The following is a 22,851-nucleotide window of genomic DNA, read 5'->3' on the forward strand; positions in this document are numbered from 1 at the left end:
GGGTTTCTATTTTGAGTAGACATTAGAGAGAATTTAGGAGATGCTTGAATTGTTATATAAATAAAATGAAATGAAATAAAAAAAGGTGGGATCAAATTAGGAAAATTTCCAACACCACTATTGAATTATCCCTTAATATTAATGCAACAACCCTCTAAGTTATTTAATTTATAAAACAAAACCCCTTATTACTAGTACCATTAGTCTCAGTTCATTTTTGCTTGCTCATCTACAATATTTTCCCTATATCTTAAATTAAAAAGTACGATTCATAACATATATCTCCCAAATTTTGAGAAGATTTATGATCGGAAGGAAGAAGAAACGAAGACCTAAAAAGGGGTTGAACATGGATTTTCCTTTCAAGGCTATTATCGTCATTTTATAAAATATTTATTTATTTTTGTTTGGGTAATCCAATATATAAGTTGCTTACATTAACATTTAAGTGTGTCTTCTTAGAGAGAAAGAATATTTTGATATATCTTTACATTATAAGGAGGTTTAAGTAATAAGTCAGATAGTAAGGTGTGCGTTTGCCGCTGAGAATTTCATTGGTTTTATTCGCCGCGGTTTTTAAGGCATCAAAACCTAGTGTAGTATCAGTTCTCACGAGATTTTATCCCTCTCTCATTCGTCGCTTCTTACTTTCACAAGTTGTCATTTGTACCTCAACTAGGCTCGATCTTTACTGTTTCTTGTAAAACAAGAAGGCTTCATCGTCGATCAGAGTTGCTTACCAGCAGAAAGCGCTCGCGGAGTTCGTTTCGCTCGACATCCGCAGGTAATTGATGGCTTCTCCGGCATCATACTCTTATTCATTTTCCCTTGACGGTGTTGTTTTTATTTTAATACCAGAAATGGACGATTGATTGTTATCTGCTTATGCTATAATTTGTATTTGGATTTAAATCTTGGTATAGCTATAGCACAGTGTTTTCTTCGTTCTGGTTTCCCAGTCCTCACTTTTCCCATCGTTTTCTTTTATTTTGTTTGTTTGTTTGTTTGTCTGTCTGTGTTTCGATTTCATTATTTTTGTTCACTGATCCACTCCAGTATATACAGAAGAAACCCATTTTGAACGCTAACCAGAATGGCATCGGAATCAGTAGACCCACCTAAGACCCCTTCGCAGGATGACAGTAATGACCCTTCAACCACTGTTGTGGAGGAAGAAGGTAAGACGCTGAGCAAGAAGGCTGCCAAGAAGGAAGCCATGAAACAGGAAAAATTAAAGCGTCAACAAGAGCAAGCTGCGGCAGCAGCGGCTGCGAATGTTTCTGAAATTGACCCTCTTGCTGGAAATTACGGAGATGTTCCTCTGGTTGACCTGCAATCGAAGGCGGTGAGTGGTAGAAAATGGACTAAAATTGAATCGCTTAACGAAGATTTGAAGGATAAACAAGTATTGATTCGTGGCCAAGTGCACACCACCCGTGCTGTGGGGAAAAATATTGGTTTTCTGGTATTGAGAGAGCGAGGGTTTACTGTCCAATGTGTAGTGACTGTTGCTCCGGAACTTGTCAGTAAGCAAATGGTGAAGTTTGCAACTAGCGTAAGTAGAGAATCTTACGTAGACATTGAAGGAGTTGTTTCAGTTCCAGACGTTGCAATCAAGGGTGCATCGCAGCAGGTTATTTTCCCTGTTTTGGTTCAAGGGATTTGGTATCTATTTTTGAGTATCTGGATAAGTGACTTTTTTTTAACAGGTGGAGGTTCAAGTGAGAAAACTTTATTGCGTTTCCAAAGCTATCCCAAATCTACCTATCAACATCGAGGATGCTGCCCGGAGTGAAGCAGAAATTGAGAAAGCTTTGCAGGTGTTATTTTTTTCTTCTTTTCTTTCCCTTCTTCTTTGGTTTATATTATGGCCATATCTAGTATTCTTCTGAGCATCCCAAGCTGTAGCTAAATGTAAGAATTAACAACAGATGTCTCATTTGTTGGGATCTTTTCTCTTTTATTAATGACTCTTCAATTGAATGTCGCAGGCTGGAGAACAACTTGTTCGTGTTAATCAGGACACAAGGTTAAACTATCGAGTTCTTGACTTACGTACACCTGCCAATCAAGCTATTTTTCGCATTCAATGTCAGGTTGAAAATGTAAGTGCCTGTCTTGAATTCTAAGTGAATATATATTTTTTGATGCCTGATTCTTGGTTTTTGTTTTTGTTTTTTGGTTTTATAGTATGCAGATTATGAGCATTTTTTTTGGGTGCTCCCCTTTTTTTTTTTTTTTTGGGGGGGGGGGGGGGGGGGAAGGACATGGTAAATAATAACGAAGCAGAATACTTTATTTTCCTGAGCAAAGATTACATGTGTTGTCATTGAAATGTTTGTTTGTTTGAGGAGGAGGAATGAACTCCCACTGCTAGTAATCTATTGTGACACAGAGTGCATTGACTATTTTTTCTCTCGTATTTTTCCACCTTGTTTGCCTTGCTGATACTCACTACAATGCTTGTTCCACTAGCTGCTATGACAATTATGATCCAACTTGAATCCGACCTGTAAAGCCCTATGATCCAACTTAATGGGGTCGGTTACGTGAGTCTAAACACAATAAAGTAAGGAAAACAGAGTTTAACCCAAAAAGAAGAGGGGGGGGGTGTGATGAAGAGAAAGGGAAACAAATAGAAAAAGGAAAGATGAAGGATAGAATTAGCTGCCTAAAATCCTTTATGAAAATCCAGGATCATCTAGCTGGCAGGTTGGATTCCTCTCATGGCCAAGGGTGACTTCTTGACTTGTTTTTGATTAGACTCTTTAGAGTTTGGAACAACTGGGACGTTGCTACTTGGTAAATGATTTTTAAGTGGTCCTTTGAAGTGGCCATTTCTAATAGTTTGAAGGATAGAGAATGATTCTTTTGTTTCAGTAGAAAGGTTTGCAGTTACCTTTTTTGTTGCTCCAAGGTTCTGTACTTTCTGTGACATGTCATATTTCACTTCCATTCATTTCCACTTTTAGTAGGGTAATTGGCGGCATGTGTTTGTATGGGGGGGGGGGGTTCTTGTTTAACACTGTCTTTTTTAACCACCGAGCTCTTATCCCCACTCCTCACTTTTTCTATGCATTATGAATTTTGTTTTGTATAGTAAATATAACATATTTGACTAAATCCAGTCATGCCATGCTGCAGATATTCCGACAGTTTTTGTTAGCTGAAGGGTTTGTTGGAATTCACACGCCAAAGTTAATAGCAGGTTCAAGTGAAGGTGGTTCTGCTGTTTTTAGACTGGACTACAAAGGTCAACCTGCTTGCCTTGCGCAGTCACCTCAGCTTCACAAGCAAATGGGAGTTTGTGGTAACTTTGGGCGTGTTTTCGAAATTGGTCCTGTTTTCAGGGCAGAGGATTCCTTCACGCACAGACATTTGTGTGAGTTTACAGGTCTTGATGTTGAGATGGAGATCAAGGAGCATTATTTTGAGGTAAGGTTGGAATTGAGATACTTATTTGTGGATCTTGAAAAGAAAACTAGTATCATCCTCCTGAGAGAAAGTGTCATAGGGTGAGACAGTTGGATTCTAATACCTTGGAACAACACGTTGTCCAGTGATGATGTATTATGTGCCACTTGGGATGCATATCATATGAACAAAAGTCATTCTGTGATTGAAAATTCAAAAAGTTTATTCTTTTAGGGTCTGTTTGGTTACTTGAGTTTGGAGATTTAAAAAATCAAGAGATTTCAAATCTATAAATTTCAAATCTATGGAGTCATGGTTCATAAAATTAACTGTTTGGTTAGCTGAAATCTTTGGAATGAAATTTGTAGATTCATGGTTCAAATGTTTAATGCTTTTATAGCAGGGGATGAAATCTCTAGATTTCACCTCATACCCATAAATCTACAGATTCATGTTTTTAGTGTAAAAAGGTGAATCTCTAGATTTCATGAATCCAGGGATTCACACAACCAAACGGGTATAAAATTGCTCATTTGTGAATCCGGAGATTTGAAATATCTAGATTCATGTAACCAAACAGGCCCTTAGTTGGTAATTTTGACTTACATTTTCGCCTAGCAATCTTGTTTGAGAAGTAAATGAATTAAGGAATCTGAATTTGGTTGTGTAGGTTATGGACATTGTGGATCGTTTATTTGTAGAAATGTTTGACAGTTTGAATGAGAGCTGCAAAAAGGAGCTTGGGGCTATTGGAAGGCAATACCCGTTTGAACCTCTGAAGGTTTATACATCTTAACATCTGAAGCTTCATCCCTTGATTGTCAAAGGTTCTTTTCTTGTGATTACATACTTCTAGTACTGATTTCTTGTTTGATGCGACAGTACTTGAGAAAGACTTTGCGCCTTACTTTCCAAGAAGGAGTCCAGATGCTCAAGGTATGGTGGTAGAATTTGTTTTTATTTATATGAATTTTGAATTGAGGTTGACCTCCGGAGTATGAGCCTTTTGGGTTGAAGAGACTGTTAGAATTTTTGGACATCTCTGATTCAAGAGAGGGGAACTCTTAAAGACCCCTTTGATTAAGGATTGTCAGGTATATGTTGCTTGCTCTTGAATATTCTGCGAGTTGTAAGAAAAAAGGAAAAAAAAATGTGGAAGGGTCATGCTGTTTAATCACTCAAACCCTTTTTTCTGCCAATTGATGTTTTTCATCCTTTAAATCAGACGAGCACTTCAAAAACAGCTAGTATTCGTGGTTACTCTTAGTCCCTTGCACATTTCATTACTGTAGCCCTAATTCTTTTAAACTGGTTTTGTAGAGTGGTCACAGTCATATGCTAATTACTGGTTTATAACTTCCCTATTTTGTGTCCCGGTGATTTCTTCTCCATTATAGTAACATGGCCATGCTGTTTACTCAGGAGGCTGGTGTAGAAGTTGATCCTCTAGGTGATCTAAACACTGAGTCAGAGAGAAAACTAGGCCAGTTAGTATGTGCTAAGTAAGTGATCTCTCTCTCTCTATCTTTCTATCTGTTTCTACCTGATATTCTTTTAATTGCAAGATGTGGTTGAATGTCGAGTGGTTAACCAGATTTTGCTTATTAACATAGGTATGGCACCGAGTTCTATATTCTGCATCGGTACCCGTTAGCTGTTCGACCGTTTTACACCATGCCATGTTATGATGATCCAGCTTACAGTAATTCGTTTGATGTCTTCATTCGAGGTATTGGTAACACTAAGAAATTTAGAATAGTTTTATTGTTTTTGTTCTCTAATATTGATTGTCATCACATCCTTTATATTTTGGGCTTTTTCCACCTATCATTTTTGAACATGTTGCTTTATTGACCCTATTAGTGAGATTACATTGATATGACGGTATTAGTTCTCGTAAAGCACTTCTTTTCATGAATTGGTTGTCTAGGTGTCCTTAGGTGTCCAGATGCTCTTGTTGGATGGGTGCCTTCATTTATCGCCCCCCTCCCCTCTCCCACTCTAACAAAACAAAATAGAAGAATGCACACAACTTCAGAGGCTTAATTTTTCAAATCAAGGAAAAAGAAAATAATAGAATCCTAAAAAGGTTTAGAAAAATCTGTTCAATATAGATCATATCCTTTCCCTTCTTCTATTTGTTATTGTGTTAAGCATCCCTATGCTTCCCTATTTATTTCTCTCTTTGATAGCCCTGTGTTAAAGAAGGAACAACATTAGCCTTTGCAAAGATAATACTTGCTTCAATATGGAAGGAAGATGTTTTGCCACACAATTTGCCTGCAGTTTCATGCCTTGAAGGAGGGGTATTTAATGGGGGCATACAGCAAGTGAAGATGAAGGAGACGAAAGGGTGAAGAGGAGAAAGAGGGAAACCTGAGAAAATTGGAGTTGCAAGGGAAGAGGAAGAATTAATCTTATAGGAGGAAGATGGGGGAAGAGTGCTCACAAACATACAAGCTCAAGCTAGTTCATCCTTTTCTATTTGAGTTTAAAATAAACGATGGTTGCATGAGTATTTTAAAGATAGATTATGAGATTTCTAACCTCGATACCCCTAATCCTTGATCAAAACCCAGATGGGGTTTTAAAATAAAAAGTACAAGATAAACTCAATAAATAAACATACAACAACAGTGTAGTCTATAAGACCCAAAATTTAATTGGACTCTGTTCATCTCCATATGGATACAGAAGTGGGTTTTGGTTAGTCCAAGGTTGTGTTTCATCAGATTAGTGGAAAGATGATTTCTTTATTCCTTCCTTTTTTTTTTTTTTTTGAGGATGGGTGGGTTGGGCCAATTTGACATTTTACAGTGGGGTGTTGCTATAGCAATCTTAGGCTTTGGAGGGTTTCATTACGCAATTTGGAAGCTTGTTTTTTGGATTTTTTTTGGGGCTCAAACTAGAATTAGAAAAATGGTTTGTAAGTCTTCATCATCCCAAGTGTGTCTTTTCCCTTCAGTTTGGTGGTGAAGTCTCCAGCTAGTGATTGTGGAGACTTGGGTATATGGAATGCAGTACTGGTATGGGGGGTCTTTGTTGGATCAAGGGTGAAATTGTCAAAAACCAACTTTTAAATGAAATGTATAGGAAAATCAACTGATCTGGGCTTCTCCAATTTAATCTGGATCTGTATCAGCCTGTCCCAATAACATTACCATTTAACAATCCCTACTTGGGAGTGAGCTCCCCCAAGGACCCCCCCTTCCGCGGTATGTTGTTTGCCTGGGTGTGTATTTGATGACTATTTTTTCTGTGTAAGGAGTGGTAATTGATCTGTAGGGTGAGGAGGGATAATTTGTCTTCCCCACCCCCACACACTCACAAAATATCTGGCTATTCTTGATTAATACCATCTAATCTTAAAGTGCATATTTGGAAATCAATAGAATTGTTTGGCTTCTTTTTAAATTAGGAACCCCCCTAATACAATTATACAGATTATTTATTGCTATGGCACTCTTTAACATAGATATGTTTTAAGACTTAAGATTGCTATTGTACCCGTTCAAATGCAATTACAAAATTTTATTTATGTTTTTTTTTAATAATAAGGGAAGCTCCCTGCAGCTTTTTACATATCCTCGGATTAATATTTCGGGTTGATTTTTCTTTTGAACATGCAGGTGAGGAGATCATTTCCGGAGCTCAGCGTGTTCACATTCCGGAGCTTTTGACCACTCGTGCGCAAGCATGTGGGATTGATGTCAAGACCATATCAACATACATTGATTCATTCCGGTATGTTTTCTCTGAGAATTCTTGGCTATGACATTAATTTATTGATTTTCATAGTGTCCAGCCTTCAAAACGAGCTAATTTTCCTCATATGCTTGATTCTCTTTATGGAGAAGGATGTGGACAATAGTTTGCAGTTTCCTTGTTGAGGAGCAAAATTGATGGCATTTAGCATTTTTTTCTGCTGGTGTCATCAATTGCCATAATTATTAATTACCATGATTAGACAATCTTAAATGATTTGCTTGTTTTCTGGAGAATTCAGAATTGCATGTCCAATCTTTTATCTTTTAGATAAACTCTTTTTGAAGTAGTTTTAAGAACTCTTCAGTGGTAACTACTCCAGTCCCTAAATAGTATGTGTTTGGCTCAGTCAATTATGATATATGTTGCATATTTATCCATAGTATTTTGCTTGAGGCTCCCCTCTGCCTCCTACTCTGGACAGTTTCTTCTTCAATTCTGCTTCCTCTCATGTTTCCTAACTGGTGGCTTGATCTGGCCTTCTTTTCTTGTGAAATCGCTACAATCTCCTTTACCTGGGTTTAGCATAAATCTACTTCTTATTTAATGAACATCCTGGTTGCCAAGAACTGGGGTCAGAATATAGTTCTTCCTTCCTTCTCCCTTCCTAAGTATAACATTCCATGCACCCAGGCAACAAAGACAACTTTTTAACTGAAATTACTGGTACCTAAATTTGAGTTTTGTCAATTTCGATTGTGTTAAAATAGCTTTTATTTTTACTCTTAAGTGATTTTCTAACAAGGTCTGCAACAGGTATGGTGCGCCCCCGCATGGAGGATTTGGAGTTGGGTTGGAGCGTGTCGTGATGCTCTTCTGTGCTTTGAACAACATCCGCAAAACTTCGCTTTTTCCTCGTGACCCTCAAAGGCTTGCTCCGTAGAAGTTAGTAAAAAATGGTTTCTTTTGATTTTCCGTTTTAGGATATAAGGTGGGATTTTCACTGGTTCCTACTTAGGTGAACGTTTTAATGGATGTTTGTTTTCACATTATGATTCGCTCGCCTAGTTTCTTGAAATTCTCTACATATATCCACAATGAGATCTTCATTTTTATGAACACTACAAGGCAAGAATTATTATGATTATTTCTTTTTGAGTATTATTACTCTTAGATTATTACGTGGTAGAAATAGAATGCTTTTAATTATCTACAGTCCTTCGGAAAATTTTCTTAAACCCACAATTTGTTTTGGCTGAATTATATTGTAGCAAGTATTCTATGAAGGAACCCCGAGGGGTGGCTCAGTTGGCAAAGCCCAATGCTTCCACATAGGAAGTCAGAGTTCGAATCCCCGCCTATATTAATTATATAAAAAAAAGTGCCTTGAGGATGTAGTCGTGGTGCGCGAAAGCTGGCCCGGATGAACCTCATTTCAAAAAAAAAGTATTCTATGAAGGTCTCTCGGCTATACTTTTGTGGAGATCACGCATGTTACCTAGCAATTTTATACTATACTTTTTGGGCTCTTGGTTATTCCTAAGGTTCCAAAGTGCTGAAAGAAGTTGTTCATGCATTAGGGGCTACCAGTATTTTGTCGCTAGCCCTCAGTTTATCCTATGTTCAAAGTTTCATCTGAGTCCAGTTTGGACTCTATATTCTTTCCAGTCCTTCTAGAATCCGTTATTATCATTAAAGGATGAGCTTGAGTGATGGATTTAGCTGAATACAAGTTGCACGATTTTAATTAACATTTTTGAGTTTTAGATTGAGAAAAGGAAAATTTTAAAAATACTTTTGAATCAGGCCTGACCCTGGGGATGTAAACGTTTATCCGAATTCGAATATGATATTCATCAAATGAGTAAATTTATGAGTGGACTAGAATTTGTTTAGTTAATTAGATTTTTGGATAATATCCGGATGAATGAAAATATTCGAAATTCGATTTTGAAGTGGTGGGCTTAACTAATGAATTAAAAAAAGATAATGATATATTTAAAAAAATTAATTTTAATGAGACACAAATAATATTTTTCAAATATATATTAGAATTGAATAAAATTAATGTCTGATTTAAAATTAATATATTCGAATTTGAATCCAATTATTATTCCGCAACTCCGAATCCGAATTTGAAAAAGTCAAATTTGAATACCTCAAATGGATACGAATTCGAAGATTCGATCATCCGTTTACATCTATACCTGATCCTTTGAATATGTGAACCTTTTTAATAAGGCGGTTCGTAGCTCGCACTCATTTCATGGCGGCAAAGCCGTTTGTCTCTTTCAGTCAATCACAATGTCTCCGTCCGTTCTTTCACACACGCTCTCTCTTTTATGGTTTAAATTTGCGGAAATGTTTTGTCTTCTATCTGAATTATCTGACTAGTTGAGTAGTTGCGTCGTTTTGGGGATTCATAATAAGACTTAAATTCTCAGAAGCCCCACCCAATGTCAAAGTCAGACTCAACTATTCGTGACTCCGTGGGAGAAAGGCCTCAGATTGAGGCGAAGAAGATTTCATTTTTCTATTGATCCTTCTCTGGAGTGAGGAGTGTTTGGAGGGTTATGTTTCTGTGTGGAAGTTTGAACTTTAAAGCCAGGTTGGCCTACATATTGGGCTTGACACAGAGAGAGAGAGGTCTTGGTCTTGAAATGATGGTTGCCACTTGTAAGGTCCCAGTAGGTCAAACGCGACTGATACAACAAAGTTTAGAAGAAGAATATGCAATCCTGGATAACCTTGCAACAGCAAAATGCCATCCTCCGCAGGCAGAAGAAGCAAAACCCGTCAATCTTCGTAGTAAACCCACAAGGGACAGAAGAGGGCAAGAAGAACAACTAATCAAACAGATGGCCATTTTTTCCGTCGCTCCTTTTCTCTTGGCTTAATTTGTTCCAGGGTTTCTTGACTTTGATTGGTAAGGAACCCCTTTGAGTTCATGTGTTTATTTGGATCTCTTGAGACTTGAGACTGCAGACTTTTGAGAGTGGCTCTGGAGTTTCAGCTGGGAGTCTGTTCAGTTCTTATGTGGTCACCTTGAACAAAGTTCAAGTAATAAGGGTCATCCCTGTATATTAATTCTTAATTTTGAGAAATACAGCTATTTTTTGCAGCCCTTTTTCGAAAATTAGGTCCAGTTAAATGGACTAGACCCAAAGCTTGCTTATATTGGTTAATTAGCGAATGAAAATATTACCAAAATTGACTAGTGTGGCTCTCAATCTTTAGTATAAATTCATCTTCCTGAATTATTTTTTTTATATGTACACACACACACACCCCAGGTACTTTTGTTGTGTTCATGGCAGTTTTTATTGGTCTTTTCTGCTGCAATTTGCTTGAAGTGGGTTTCAATTTTCTGTAGAGAATGGGCAGTATGCTGCAGGCTTTGAGTAATCTGTAGAGTTCTCCGAGAAAGCTGGAGTTCCTATGAAATATAACCAGTTCGCCTGGAAAGGGCTTCAACACTTATATTCAGATACTTAAGGTACTTTTTAGATGATTATAGATTTCCTTCAGGTTCGTGTTTGATAATCAGATTTTTCTCATTACGTATTGATGACTTTTAGCTTTACTTCCTAGTGGATGTTCAGCAACTTGGGATGTCTGTGTTCCCGCATCTGAATGTATCCCTTGCGCTTAATTGGACTCATCTAAAATGCCGTGGTCAGGGAGAATTTCCTTTTGGCCCAATTGCTACTAACCTGCTAGATGTTAGTTAGGACTTGGGAGTTGTATCTTTGGCTTTGATTAGATGTCACACATATTGGTCAGTGAATCAAATTACTTCCAAATAGATGAACAAGATTTGGCATTGGAACTAATTAGTCTGATATTTCGTCTTGCCTTTTGACTTCCTTTGCATTAATGCACCGATTTTGATTTTTTCCAGAAGCTTAAGATAGGCGTCAAGACCAAAGATGCATCCAATGAAATCTAGAACCTTTGCTGAACTCCTTTCAGAGTCACAATCAGCAGATGAGATTACTTCGCTTGCTAAGGATTCAAAGACTGAACCAGAGATGTTTACTGAATTTTCTATTTTTGAAGAAAAATTATCATCCATTCTTGATGATTTAAGGGATGATAGCACACTCATGGACACACTGCCCATCCAAAGGGCAGTTGAGTCATTAGAGAATGAGCTTGCACATGCTAGGACTGTTCTGGCGTGTTCCCATTCAAGTGCATCAGCTAAACAGGTTGAAGACATTACTCATGACCTGGGTAGATGTTTAGGTGTCGTGATCTTGGCAAGTCTTGATGTATCAGTTGAGATTGAAGAGAAGTATGGAGCTTTGCATAAAGAAATGGTAAATGTGCGATTTGACGCATGTATTGAGGATGAATTGAAGTTTGTTAATGATTTGGAAGTGAAAGGGGAGGAGGGGCCAATGACTGTTCTTGATTTTGACAATATTGCGTTTCAGCTTAAGTATGGAAATGACGAAGAATTCAGACTTGCACTTTTGGGACTCAGGTCACTAGTTAGCGATAAACTTATTCATAATGAATGGATAAGGAATGAAGGTATTATTCAAGTTCTGCTGAATCGACTGGCTTCTTGTAGGCAGAATGCCCGGTTAAATATAATTTCAGTAGTGAAATGCCTTCTAGTGGAGGATGATACAAACAAGGTAGATAGAAGTAGATTTTACTTCAGCATTTTTTCCCTTAATTTTCTAACTGTTAGCTTCTAAGACCACTTCTCTATGTAAAGGATAAAATGGTGGATATCAAGTCCTTGTCGGCATTGGTGCGCTCTTTGACTCAAGATGTTGAAGAGCGTAGGGAAGCTGTTGGTCTCTTGCTGGCTCTCTCAGAGGTCCCAGCAGTCTGCCGAAGGCTTGGAAGAATACAAGGTTCTATCCTTATGTTGGTTTCAGTGCACAATAGTTCTGATCCGAATGCTTCACATGATGCGGGAAAATTGTTGAATGCTTTGTCAAGCAACAATCAGAATGTTCTTCTTATGGCAGAGGCAGGTTACTTCAAGCCTCTTGTAGTATATCTGAAGCAAGGTACTTTTAGAGCTCCCTCAGCTCTTGCGTCCACTTCTTTCTTTCTTTCTGGTATGATTTTTGTTGTTTATAAATAATATTATTGTGCCCACATTTTCTAGCATGCAAAAGTTGCACTACTTTTTGGATATGATTCTGACCGATGGATTTTGTGCTCTGCCTCTCAGTGTATACTTAAGATATGATTGCTTATATATCTAGATATTTCTTAGTGACCTTTAAGGTAGCAAAATTGTTGCCATTCCTATTCAGTTTTCATATTTTAACCATGTATTGTTGACTTTTAGCTTGACAAGAAAAAGATAGGATGGAGAAAGAGGCAGATTTGTAATTTCATAGTTGTATTATAATTCATACAAGGCCAATCCTAGCTTATTAGCTTAGAGTAGTATACGCTTGCTCATATAACCTGATCCTTAGTCTCTGTGATGTGCATCACTGCATCCCTTGAAAATGTGCTACCATCTTCCCAAGCCTGTGTTGTATCGGGTTCTTTCCTCCTCTATGACTCCACCATGGCTACATCCATAAGGTCTAATCCATCATCTCCAGGGATCTTGATTCTGTACACTGCTATCCTCCGGGATGGGCAGTAGCATGTGTCATGTGTGCTTGTCTTTTCCTATTTGGGTCCTACATCATAGCATCAGTTAGGGATTCTAGAAGGGTTATTACATCATCCCTCCCTTGTAAAAAATTCATCCCTGAAATTCGATCATACCAGGGAGTCTAGATAGATAGGGGTACTTCTCCCGCACAATGGTCGTCTCGCTCCCATGAAGCCTCTTGATAGGTTTGGTTCCTCCATTTAACCTTGATGTAGGAGACTGTCTGGTTCCCTAGATGATAGTCTTTTCTGTCTGGGATCCCCTCCGGTGCTTCCTTATAGGTAACATTTGCATCCAATCCCTTCGGCTCTCTAGGCAACAAGTGATCCTGGCTGGCTAAGCACTGCCTTGGTAAGGGACACCTTAAGGCCACAAGTGATCATGGAAATGTGGATACATCATGCATGCTGGCCAAGGATGGAGGTAGGGCTAGCCTGTACACTACTGTACCATCCCTCTCTAGGATCTCAGAATGACTAGTACCTGGGATTGAGCTTTCCCTTCACATTGAATCAGACCACCCGCTTGTTAGGGGATAAGGAAAGCTTTTTTGCCCACATGGAATTCTAGGTCCATTCTTCTTTTTTCAATTATATGAGCCTGCTAGTTACAATTTACTTATCCTGGGTTCAAGGCTAAAAATCGGTAAGCCTACCGTTTTTAAGGGCACTCTGAAGGCATTGTGCATTTTAAAATTGACAAAAATCATATTCCTCCTTGAATCACCTGTTGGATGTTGAGCAAAAGAGACGTGGAGGTCCCAATATATGGCACTGAGTATATTTTACTTGGTTTAGCGTGAGGTCCCAATACTATATTTTGTGTGTTTCCCTCATCTTGGTAGTTGATTATGTAGATTGGAGATGATTATCTTTCTGACTGGTAATCACTAAAGCATTCCAGAAAAATGCCACATGTCTGATAAAACTCCACCGTTTATTTTCAGGTTCTGAGATGAATAAGGTTCTTATGGCAACATCAATTTCAAGAATGGAACTAACGGAGCAGAGTAGAGCTGCTCTTGGAGAAGATGGATCAGTTGAACTCCTTGTCAACATGTTCAATTCTGGAAAACTTGAAGCCAAGCTTTCTGCTTTGGGTGCCTTGCAGAATCTCTCTAGTCTGATGGAAAATGCGCAGCGTTTGATTAATTCAGGCATTATAAGGACTCTGCTCCAGCTCCTTTTCTCAGTCACTTCTGTGCTTATGACTCTCCGAGAACCAGCTTCAGCTATTCTTGCTAGTATTGCCCAGTATGAATCTATCCTTATAAACCAAGACATAGCGCTACAGATGCTTTCACTTCTACGCTTGTTCAGCCCAACAATTCAGTGCCACCTTTTAAGAGCAGTAAACAGTATTGCTAGCCATTCTAATACATCGAAAGTTAAATCCAAAATGAAGGAAAATGGTGCATTTCATCTTATCCTACCATTCTTGACTGACAGAAACACAGAAAACAGAATATTTGCCTTGAATTTACTGTACAATCTCTATAAAGATTCTCCAAGAGAGTTTGCTGAAGAGCTTGAAAAGATTCATCTCAATGTCCTAGTAAATATTATATCTGAGTCAGTGTCTGAGGATGAAAAAGCTGCTGCTTTTGGATTATTGAGTATTATCCCCGTCAGCAACAAAAGGGCGACAGATGTTCTCAAAAGGACCCATTTGCTTCCCATCTTGCTCTCATTGCTGGACATATGCATGCCAACTTCAACACTCACAAGGAGGTGGTTGATTGAGAGCAGTGCAGCTATATTGATTCGGTTTACAGTTCCTTCAGATAAGAAACTTCAGCAACTAGCTGCAGAACATGGTGTGATCACACATCTTGTGAAGTTGCTCTCAATGGGGTCGCCCATTACCAGATGTAGAGCTGCAACTGCGTTAGCTCAGCTGTCTCAGAATACTCTTTCTTTAAGCAAACCCAGAGAATCTAAATGGCTTTGCATACCTCCTTTGCTAGATGCATTTTGTGAGGTCCATGATGGCTACTGTTTTGTCAAAAGCACGTATTGTCTTATTAAGGCTGGTGCTCTTTCACCACTGATCCAAATTTTGGAAGGTGAAGACAGAGAAGCAGATGAACCTGTCCTTAGTGCCCTTTCAACAATCATGCAGGATAAGATCTGGGAAAATGGAAGCATGGCCATTGCCAAAGCATCGGGTATTCGTGCCATCATGAGAGTTCTTGAAGTAGGGACCCTAAAAGCCAAGGAGAAAGCACTTTGGATACTGGAGAGAACTTTCAGAGTTGAGGCTCATAAAGTACAGTATGGGGAACCTGCTCAGGTGTTGCTTATTGAGCTTGCACAAAAGGGATCTCCAACCTTAAAATCCACCATTGCTAAGATTTTGGCACACCTTGAGCTCTTGCAGGTGCAATCAAGTTACTTCCAGTAAGTTCGTATCAAGGTATAGTATTTTTTATTGAATTAATTCATATTAATCGTTTCTATTTTTCCTATTGCTGTTTGTCCCAATTGTTGGTTCATGAAAATATGTACATGTGTAGTTTACTGTATATTAATTAAGAAACAAACTGAAAATGTACATGAAAATGATCTGATTTGGGATAAAATGTGGGGACGGTGTTGAAAGCATCATACTACTGCTGGTGAGATTCCGTGAGTTCTCACTGCGGCAACTATTCATACTTCTGCAATTCTCTTGGCACTCTACATCTTGACAGCATTAAGCTATGGGTACTAATGTTTAGTGGCAGTGTCAGGGATTTGATTTCAAAATTCATTACTAGAGTTCAGTTGTTAGAACCTATCTCCTTAAATTCTGTTTTGAATCATTCCAGATTGGTCATATGGCATCACTCCGTTGGATTAATTTTCCATATGACACTAGGTTTAATTGGAATCTTCTTCTGTTGATTCCAAGTCCAATCAAATATTAGAGAGAGTTAATTTAAGATGAAGAAACAAATTAATTTTGGGAAAATTCATCTTCCACACTTGTAGAAGATGGGTCTCCATTTTTTATGTCAAGCTCACCATCAGCGCCTCTCAATGGCATTGCCTTTCTCCTTTTTTTTTTTTTACCTTGAGCGAAGACTGATAGAGTTCTGCTTTAGGGCCTTAGAACCACACTTGATGATGAATGGAAAGGTCTCTTACAACTTTAACTTCGCCTTCATCACAGTGATATTCTTTATATTTAAAGTTTCAGTTCAACCTGAGCCATCTAGCAAATTTAAAGATTTTGCCTTGTAAATTATAATTAATAACTAGATTACTGAATGCACGCCACTCTGTTGGGTAATCCCTGGCCTGAAAAGTGAAAACGAGTTGAATCTAACAACCATATCGAGTCTAAGTGTAAGAGCCATTTCCATGTTAAACTTTGGAAACAGAGGGCCTTATAGTACCTTTTTTGGGGTTAAAAAAAATACATTTGATAATGGATAGACGAAAGAGAAAACACTCCAGAGGATTACACAAAATGCAGTGAACTATAGTTTTTCTTTATATGTTTGATCAAACGCAGAGACATCAGTTGTAAAAATAGTATGCCACAATCTCCCCCCTTTCATTCTTTGAATAATAATTCTTTTATTTTTCCTTTATTTTGGGGGGGGGGGGAGAGATGGTATTATTTAGCCAAAGGCTCACTAATCTGTATGCAGTGTTGAGATCCAAAATAGGTAAAAACAGAGGCTAACAAGATGATAGAAATTGAATTTAGCCTTGAATACTAATTCTAAGCAAACCTAAGTATATGAGATTGTCATGATATATACATGGATACTATGGCTCATTTAAGTATAGAACTGGATGTCTGAAGGTGTAACAGTTAACTAGTATGAAATTTAATGAGTTGAGCAGGAGCAATTTGCAAAAGCTATATGTTGCTATGAGATGCCAGTTGAAACACAGAACTAAGCTTCAGAACTTCAGATTGAATATTCATTATTTAGTGAATAGAAAAATTCCATGTCTCATGCATTATTTGTGGAAATGTATGCAAACAAAAGATCTACAATAGTTTCCCATCCTCAAGCCACATTGCTACAGCATTTTTTAGTGCAGAGATATGGCCATAGTTAACATGTAGTCTTTGGCTATTTTATGGTTTCTAGACCATGCCAAACCAATGAAGGGTCTTTCACCTAGGATTGGGTTAGTTCATGTCTAAAAGAGGTCCTCATGTGCTGTTTGCCCCACATGAAATGATTTTGGAAGAGGGAAGTGCTAGGCAGGCAAGTCTGTTATTTAACTGTAGGAAATTCTTATGCCTTATTATCTGATCATTAGGTTGAAGGTATTCCTGCACATCAGACACATAGAAAAACCTTCCTGCATGCCTGCTCAATTCCTTATCAACACTATGCAAAATATCAAAGTTAAGAAGACCAGCAACAGAGGGAAGTGGAGGGAGGAAAGAATAGTAATTGACTATTACTGTTACATCTCATGGACTGCTCTCATCTTAATATTAAATATTAATCTATTCTTACTAGGAACCCAGCTAAGAGCCTATGACTAATCACAATAATATGGATTACAAGCTAATTAAAACTCAACCAAGGCGAATATATTAAATATACTTCAGATTAAATAAAATACTACAGTGTCTCCATCTACTGAAACAATGAAGGACCGAACAAGAGGACCATCATGACCAAACTGGACATACAGCCAGATGGAAACTTACATCTTTAATCAGACCTCTAAGAAACTCAAAACTAAGATCCTCACATAACAAGGCAAAACAGGAAAACCACATCAATTCAATGTTACCTACTAGCTGACCTTTAAAGGCCCTAGTATTACTGTCAGTCAAGTTATTTGAATACTTTAGTCTGGAGATCTGAATGTTATCAAGTCAGCTATTTCCGGTCCATCATGCACACTTCCTGCAAGATTGGCAATGTTTCATACCAAGACCAGAAAAATGCCAAGTCAAGAACATCTGATGTCACCCTAACATCAAGCATCAGTGACTGCTGCTAACAATTGTAGTAAAATTTTGAGCATTTTATACAACCACTCTCCATGTCATGAAAATCAAATATGAAGTCAGCTTTTTCTCCAAAACAATGTAATACTACATAGACCCACCTATATGTTTTAACTGTCGAACACAGATATGAAGTAATAATATGAAAAAAGAACCAAAAGGAGTGGTTTAACCTGGATTGAAGGAACTGAAATAACTAGGGGCAGACTTAAGATAACCTTAGGAGAAGTTGTGAGAAAGAATATGCATAGCTTAGGCCTTGGACCTAATATTGCCTTGAATAGTTCTGATTGGACAACAAGGATCCACATGGCCGACCCCATTTAATTGGGATAAGGCTTGTGTTGTTGGTGCTTTTAAGGTCATGACTTGAATATTACCTAGAAACAAGACATTCACACCCGCTACAATTTTTATGACTGTTGATCATCACAAGTTGATACATGCCCTGGAGCATACAAGAACGCAAGATATTGGCCTATTAGTTTCTACTCTTCCTTATTATTTGTCTAAGTTTTATATCTGCTTTGGTGGCTGTGTTCCATGTATTCCAAGGAATCAAGTACCAAAGTATGAGTACAATTGCCTTGATGGAACCGAATTAAACCACTAATAAGTGGTACTCAACATTCAATCAATAAGGTATAAAAATTTGAGGTTTAAGGAGAGAAATCAATGTATCAACTCTATAAAACACCAGAAGCCTGCTTTGGAGAACTTTTACCTGCAGATTTTTGCATAAAAATCCTAATACCTGCAACATGGAACACTATGAATAATATATCAACCAACTGATTGACTTATCAAAAGCAATTGGTAAAAATGGGGAAAAAAAGCTGACTGTGTTTGTCTGTTATCTAATGAGCAATATCATGAGTGGAAGTATTGTAACTATTGGTAGGTGTCTTATCATATCATATCAGCTGATAACTGTTGTTGGGTCTTCCATACTTGTTTTTCAAAAAAGTGAATATATTGACTGATACATTGTCTGACACAGGTAAGACATGCATCCTTTAAACCTGCAAAACAGAAACCGTGGTTGCCATATGAAGCTGAGAGCAACTGACGCCATTGAAACATGCTTTTCTATTTGGTAAGTGTTGGAAGAAATCATCTGACATAAAAAGCAACACTAGTCTTCACCACCACCACAAATTTTGGTGGGATTCATCGAAATAGTATTTTGCGAAAAGTTGGTAAAGTTGCAGATCTCATTCTTTTAAATGCTTGGATTATTTTCTTCCTTTTTTTTTGGTTATGCATCACTAGATTAGGTAAAAACGAGACAAATCCATGCATTAAGCTGATATGCATTTACATATTGCATAATAAACTTTATTATGCTTCGAAACTATATGCTATATATATCATGAGAACATCAATGCATTTCTTGACCATTTCAGTGTGTATCTTTTGCGTATATTGTGCCTCTTTGATATGATACTGTCTCTTAAAATCACCCCTCCAATATGATACCTGATAATGATACTTGAAATCCTTGAAGAGCATCATATTGAAATGAAGATGGTAGCAAGAAGTCGTCCATGCCTCCATATGAATACCAAAACATGAACCTACAGAAACAAAGATAAGGCATCAACAATGCTAATAAGGTTGAAGTCAGTGTCGTTAGCCTCAATAATTTGCCCAGCAGAAGTGATAACTATTACAAGGGAAAAAAAAGAAGAGGAGGATTTCTAAGACATACCATCCTTCAACATGCTTAGATTACATCCATTTACCGACCTCTGGTTCGTGCTAATCAGCCTCCGTGCATAAAATATCTACCTTCTTTGGCCATATGGGTTGCATTTCATAGGATTATAATCGAACAACCAGCAATAGAGGAACCTAAGAGATTAAGTCAATTCCTTTGAAGGCAATGATATCTGGCTCTTGCCTTATACTGGCATTCAAAAGGCCTCCATTCCTCTCTACCCTATATGTCAACTCCTTTGGAGTATCAATGTAAACAATTTTTCCTTTGATCTGATGCCCTGCAAACACCTTACACATCTGTGTTCCAAGATTTCCTAGCCAGTGGACCATCGAACAACCTCCGAATTCCTATAAAAATAAAAAACAGCCAATTACACTATCTAAATAAAAATAATTCAGTCCAAGTATGTATCCTAGAATTCGAAAACCATCTATAAGTTTTTGAAATCAAGTATGCACAAACAAAGACTGAGGCCACACCTTAAAAAAATCTTGATTCTCTCTCTGCCCCAATGTTGCCCTTACATTACCAGAGAGATCCTCCTCTGGCACTGGCATAACATCAATGTAAATTGTGGAATTCTCATCTATCTTATCCTGTATTAGCATCTTCGAGAGCTTAGTGACCACATTCTTCTCCAGCCAAAACTTTACTGGCTTAGCACCAAACTCCTTTAGACCAAAGGAAGAATCAGTTTCTAATCATCACATAAAATTTATTCACCCCTTTACCAAAAGAGGGAAAAAAAGTAATTATGTTCTCAATAAAAATCTTGTTTTCATGATTGTCTCAACCTTAAAAAAAGTGTAATGCACTCACTGGATTATAAGATGTAGCTGCTACAAAGTCCAATGCATCTTCAGAGATAGATAAAGCCACACCTCTCTCTGCTAGATGACTGGCTACCTCCCTTAACTGAAGCCTGGCAACTTTTCCCAACCGCTTGGGTGAAAGAAAATTGAAAACAATGATATCATCCAAAAGATCTAGAAACTCAGGCCTAAAATGCCTTCTCACCTGAAAAACTTTAAGAATTAATAAACATAAGAATCTTAATGCAGTCCTCAGACATCAACTCATGTTTCCATTAAAAAATCATTGCATTAGATTCACCATATAATTGTTCATGGAATAGAAGAGCTGACAAAGAGAACAAAAACTACAAACTGAACATCCGTTTTTGTAATTAAATTAATTCTGTTTGTGGTTTTGGCTTAATTCCTTGCAATATAACTAATTCAAGGAAAATATGAAAAATCTGAATCCTTTTGAAAAACTGAAACAATTGAATACTAAACAACTATTTAACAAAAGAGAAAATCTGGCTAGGAAGTCCACTTATAAATCTACTAAAGGAGTTCCCCCCTATTTACCTCAGCCATAACTTGTTCTTGAGCCCTCTGGATCGTAGCTTGGAAACTTAATGGGGCTAGGATGTGTTTGGCTCCCACAGATGAAGTCATAATAACAACCATGTTGGAGAAATCAACCATCCTTCCTTTTCCATCAATTAGGTAACCACGATCAAAAAGCTGAATGAGAGCTTGGAGGACAAGACTGCTGACCTTCTCAACCTTGTCAAATAGGACAACACCATGTGGCATCGTTCGCAGAGCTTCAGTAAGATTATCACCTTGTATATGACCAGCATACCTAAGAACATTCAATTACTCATAAACAACAATCTTGTAGGTATTTCTATGAAAATCCCTCTACCATTTACTGGGTAACCAGGAATTGCACTGCTCACCTTGGAGTTGAACCAATAAGTTGTGAAACTGACTCCCGTTCAACATAGTCGGACATATTAATTTGCACCAACATGTTTTCATTGCCGAAAAGTTGCTCAGCAAGGGCTCTTGCTAGTTTTGACTTACCAACACCTGTCAAACCCACAAAAAGGAATAATCCAATCACATTTCGAGTCTGACACAACCCCACCCTAGATCTCAATATCGCGTCTGCAACAGCATCAACAGCTAGATCTTGTCCCACCACCCTTGTCTTCACTCTCTCTGCAAGGCTAAGTAGCCACTCTTTCTCTTCAGTACCAAGATTTAACACAGGAGTGCGGGTCCATGGGCTCACCATCTACATGGTAAAGAGCAGTATTTAGAATACAATTTAACATTCCTTGAGTACAACCAGATGATTTCTTCACTTGATAAGAAACAAACACATGCTGTAATTAGTTTGGAAAGAGATACCCGGCTAACATTTGAGAGAATACTTATTATATACCCTGCTACTTGGTAGTAGAAAGTTTAAACACGAAAAATTTGATGGACAAACAATAGCAAGATGAAACAGCAAAGAAATAGCAATAAACTCTGTTCCACGTATATAACCACTATCCATATTGGTTCTAAACTTGAAAATCCTAAATAAGAAATAATTACCATTCCAAATTCATAACAATAAGAAAATACTTCATACTCTAAAAGCTTGGTATCAATTAATGGAGAGGAAGGTGGGCACTACCCTGTCACCTAATCATGCAATCTAAAAGACCACATTAAATTGACTAAATCAAAAAGATCATGTTGTATGAACAGGCCTTGGTGCAATGGCCGGTGGACCACAATTGTAGCCTGAGGTCAAGGTTCTCAGAAAAAATTGCTTTGTACTTTTGCCCTTTTTATTGTCTTTATCCCCTAGAAATCAGTGAATCCAATGCAATGAAAAATGGTCACTCGTTCAATACAAAACCATGTTCGTACCACCCACGGGCATGCAGCATTTGGGGGAAGAAAGAACCCTAGAGCAGTTTATACATTGTTAGTAAGAAGAGCCAACAAGATTTGGCAAGGTGTAGAAACTAGAAACTATTAATCTGAAGCCTATAGCTGGGTCGACCAACAATTGATCCTTCAAGAACCCAATAAAAAAGCGCAATCAAGAAAACAAATATCAGAACTATAACAGCATAATTGGATGAATCATTGAATTTACCACGCAAAAATTCAGAAATAAAAGGGGTTGAAGATGAATCACCTGATAAACAAGTAAAGGGTGACTGCAATTCATAAAGATTGTCGAGAACAAGAACAAGGCATTGTGGATGATAATCGGAAATGAGTCGAAATCTTGTTTTCAGAAATTGAGAGAATGGAGAAAAAGACTGAAGCGTTACGTGCGCTCCATTCTCTCTCATTCGGTGTTGTGGGGCAGAACAGAATCAAAAGAGGAAATCGGGGTGAAGACTAAAGAGGGCCGATGGGTTTCAGAATTTGATGCTTGGTGCCAGGTGCCAGGTGGTGCCTACTTCATGGTCGGTTTAAGGCAATAGGAGAGACCATCGTACTTCCCGGGGGTTTTCCAGTTTTTGAAACAAAGTCGAAGTTTGACCATCTGGTCAGTTTGAACAACGGTGGCTTCAACATCGTACGGTTATTAAGCT

At 37.9% G+C, this 22,851-nt stretch overlaps 3 protein-coding genes and 1 pseudogene across 7 annotated transcripts; 2 read left to right on the forward strand and 2 right to left on the reverse strand.

Annotated features, from left to right (window-relative positions):
* Positions 1 to 522: 522 nt before the first annotated feature.
* On the forward strand, positions 523 to 8,332 carry LOC149010068 (Class II aminoacyl-tRNA and biotin synthetases superfamily protein). 3 transcript variants are annotated; one of them, XM_089160518.1, is made up of 11 exons: positions 523 to 784; positions 1,057 to 1,633; positions 1,710 to 1,820; positions 1,992 to 2,105; positions 3,145 to 3,435; positions 4,085 to 4,195; positions 4,297 to 4,350; positions 4,837 to 4,916; positions 5,028 to 5,143; positions 7,044 to 7,158; positions 7,936 to 8,332. In XM_089160518.1, the coding sequence occupies exons 2-11, from the start codon at positions 1,094 to 1,096 to the stop codon at positions 8,060 to 8,062; spliced, it is 1,659 nt and encodes a 552-aa protein (XP_089016644.1). In that variant the 5' UTR covers positions 523 to 784; positions 1,057 to 1,093; the 3' UTR covers positions 8,063 to 8,332. The 3 variants fall into 3 exon arrangements, with proteins under 3 accessions (XP_089016644.1, XP_089016642.1, XP_089016643.1); XM_089160516.1 differs by having other exon boundaries at positions 1,066 to 1,633; XM_089160517.1 differs by having other exon boundaries at positions 1,069 to 1,633.
* A 1,130-nt stretch (positions 8,333 to 9,462) lies between these two features.
* On the forward strand, positions 9,463 to 19,129 carry LOC149010069 (U-box domain-containing protein 44-like). Of its 2 annotated transcripts, none has more exons than XM_089160513.1 (6): positions 9,463 to 10,179; positions 10,493 to 10,615; positions 11,021 to 11,765; positions 11,849 to 12,149; positions 13,704 to 15,172; positions 18,729 to 19,129. In XM_089160513.1, exons 3-5 carry the CDS (start codon positions 11,049 to 11,051, stop codon positions 15,158 to 15,160), a joined length of 2,475 nt encoding a protein of 824 aa, XP_089016639.1. In that variant the 5' UTR covers positions 9,463 to 10,179; positions 10,493 to 10,615; positions 11,021 to 11,048; the 3' UTR covers positions 15,161 to 15,172; positions 18,729 to 19,129. The 2 variants fall into 2 exon arrangements, with proteins under 2 accessions (XP_089016639.1, XP_089016641.1); XM_089160515.1 differs by having other exon boundaries at positions 9,463 to 10,045.
* Positions 19,130 to 19,283: 154 nt separating this feature from the next.
* LOC149010070 (uncharacterized) lies at positions 19,284 to 20,498 on the reverse strand. Its single transcript, XM_089160519.1, has 3 exons — positions 20,271 to 20,498; positions 19,931 to 20,122; positions 19,284 to 19,798 (listed from the first exon to the last, which is right to left on the reverse strand). Exons 2-3 carry the CDS (start codon positions 20,057 to 20,059, stop codon positions 19,583 to 19,585), a joined length of 345 nt encoding a protein of 114 aa, XP_089016645.1. The 5' UTR covers positions 20,060 to 20,122; positions 20,271 to 20,498; the 3' UTR covers positions 19,284 to 19,582.
* A 302-nt stretch (positions 20,499 to 20,800) lies between these two features.
* Positions 20,801 to 22,630, reverse strand: LOC149010071 (chaperone protein ClpB1 pseudogene; annotated as a pseudogene). Its single transcript, XR_016174539.1, has 3 exons — positions 22,446 to 22,630; positions 21,202 to 21,542; positions 20,801 to 21,104 (listed from the first exon to the last, which is right to left on the reverse strand). The product of XR_016174539.1 is annotated as a chaperone protein ClpB1 pseudogene (transcript).
* Positions 22,631 to 22,851: the final 221 nt, after the last annotated feature.

Source organism: Hakea prostrata, chromosome 7 (genome assembly GCF_041222555.1).
Source record: "Hakea prostrata isolate BN-2017 chromosome 7, UWA_Hpros_2, whole genome shotgun sequence".
Taxonomy (NCBI): domain Eukaryota; kingdom Viridiplantae; phylum Streptophyta; class Magnoliopsida; order Proteales; family Proteaceae; genus Hakea; species Hakea prostrata.

What these genes read in the sequence shown, in the direction of transcription:
- LOC149010069 (XM_089160513.1), top strand. Translation starts at nt 11,049, where the DNA reads ATGCATCCAATGAAATCTAGAACCTTTGCTGAACTCCTTTCAGAGTCA. An exon ending in TGGAGGATGATACAAACAAG is followed by an intron (nt 11,766 to 11,848) that starts GTAGATAGAAGT and finishes CTCTATGTAAAG; the next exon opens with GATAAAATGGTGGATATCAA. An exon ending in TGTAGTATATCTGAAGCAAG is followed by an intron (nt 12,150 to 13,703) that starts GTACTTTTAGAG and finishes GTTTATTTTCAG; the next exon opens with GTTCTGAGATGAATAAGGTT.
- LOC149010068 (XM_089160518.1), top strand. Translation starts at nt 1,094, where the DNA reads ATGGCATCGGAATCAGTAGACCCACCTAAGACCCCTTCGCAGGATGAC. An exon ending in TTCAATGTCAGGTTGAAAAT is followed by an intron (nt 2,106 to 3,144) that starts GTAAGTGCCTGT and finishes GCCATGCTGCAG; the next exon opens with ATATTCCGACAGTTTTTGTT. An exon ending in ACATACATTGATTCATTCCG is followed by an intron (nt 7,159 to 7,935) that starts GTATGTTTTCTC and finishes GGTCTGCAACAG; the next exon opens with GTATGGTGCGCCCCCGCATG.
- LOC149010070 (XM_089160519.1), bottom strand. Translation starts at nt 20,059, where the DNA reads ATGCTAATACAGGATAAGATAGATGAGAATTCCACAATTTACATTGAT. An exon ending in AGAATCAAGATTTTTTTAAG is followed by an intron (nt 19,799 to 19,930) that starts GTGTGGCCTCAG and finishes TTATTTTTATAG; the next exon opens with GAATTCGGAGGTTGTTCGAT.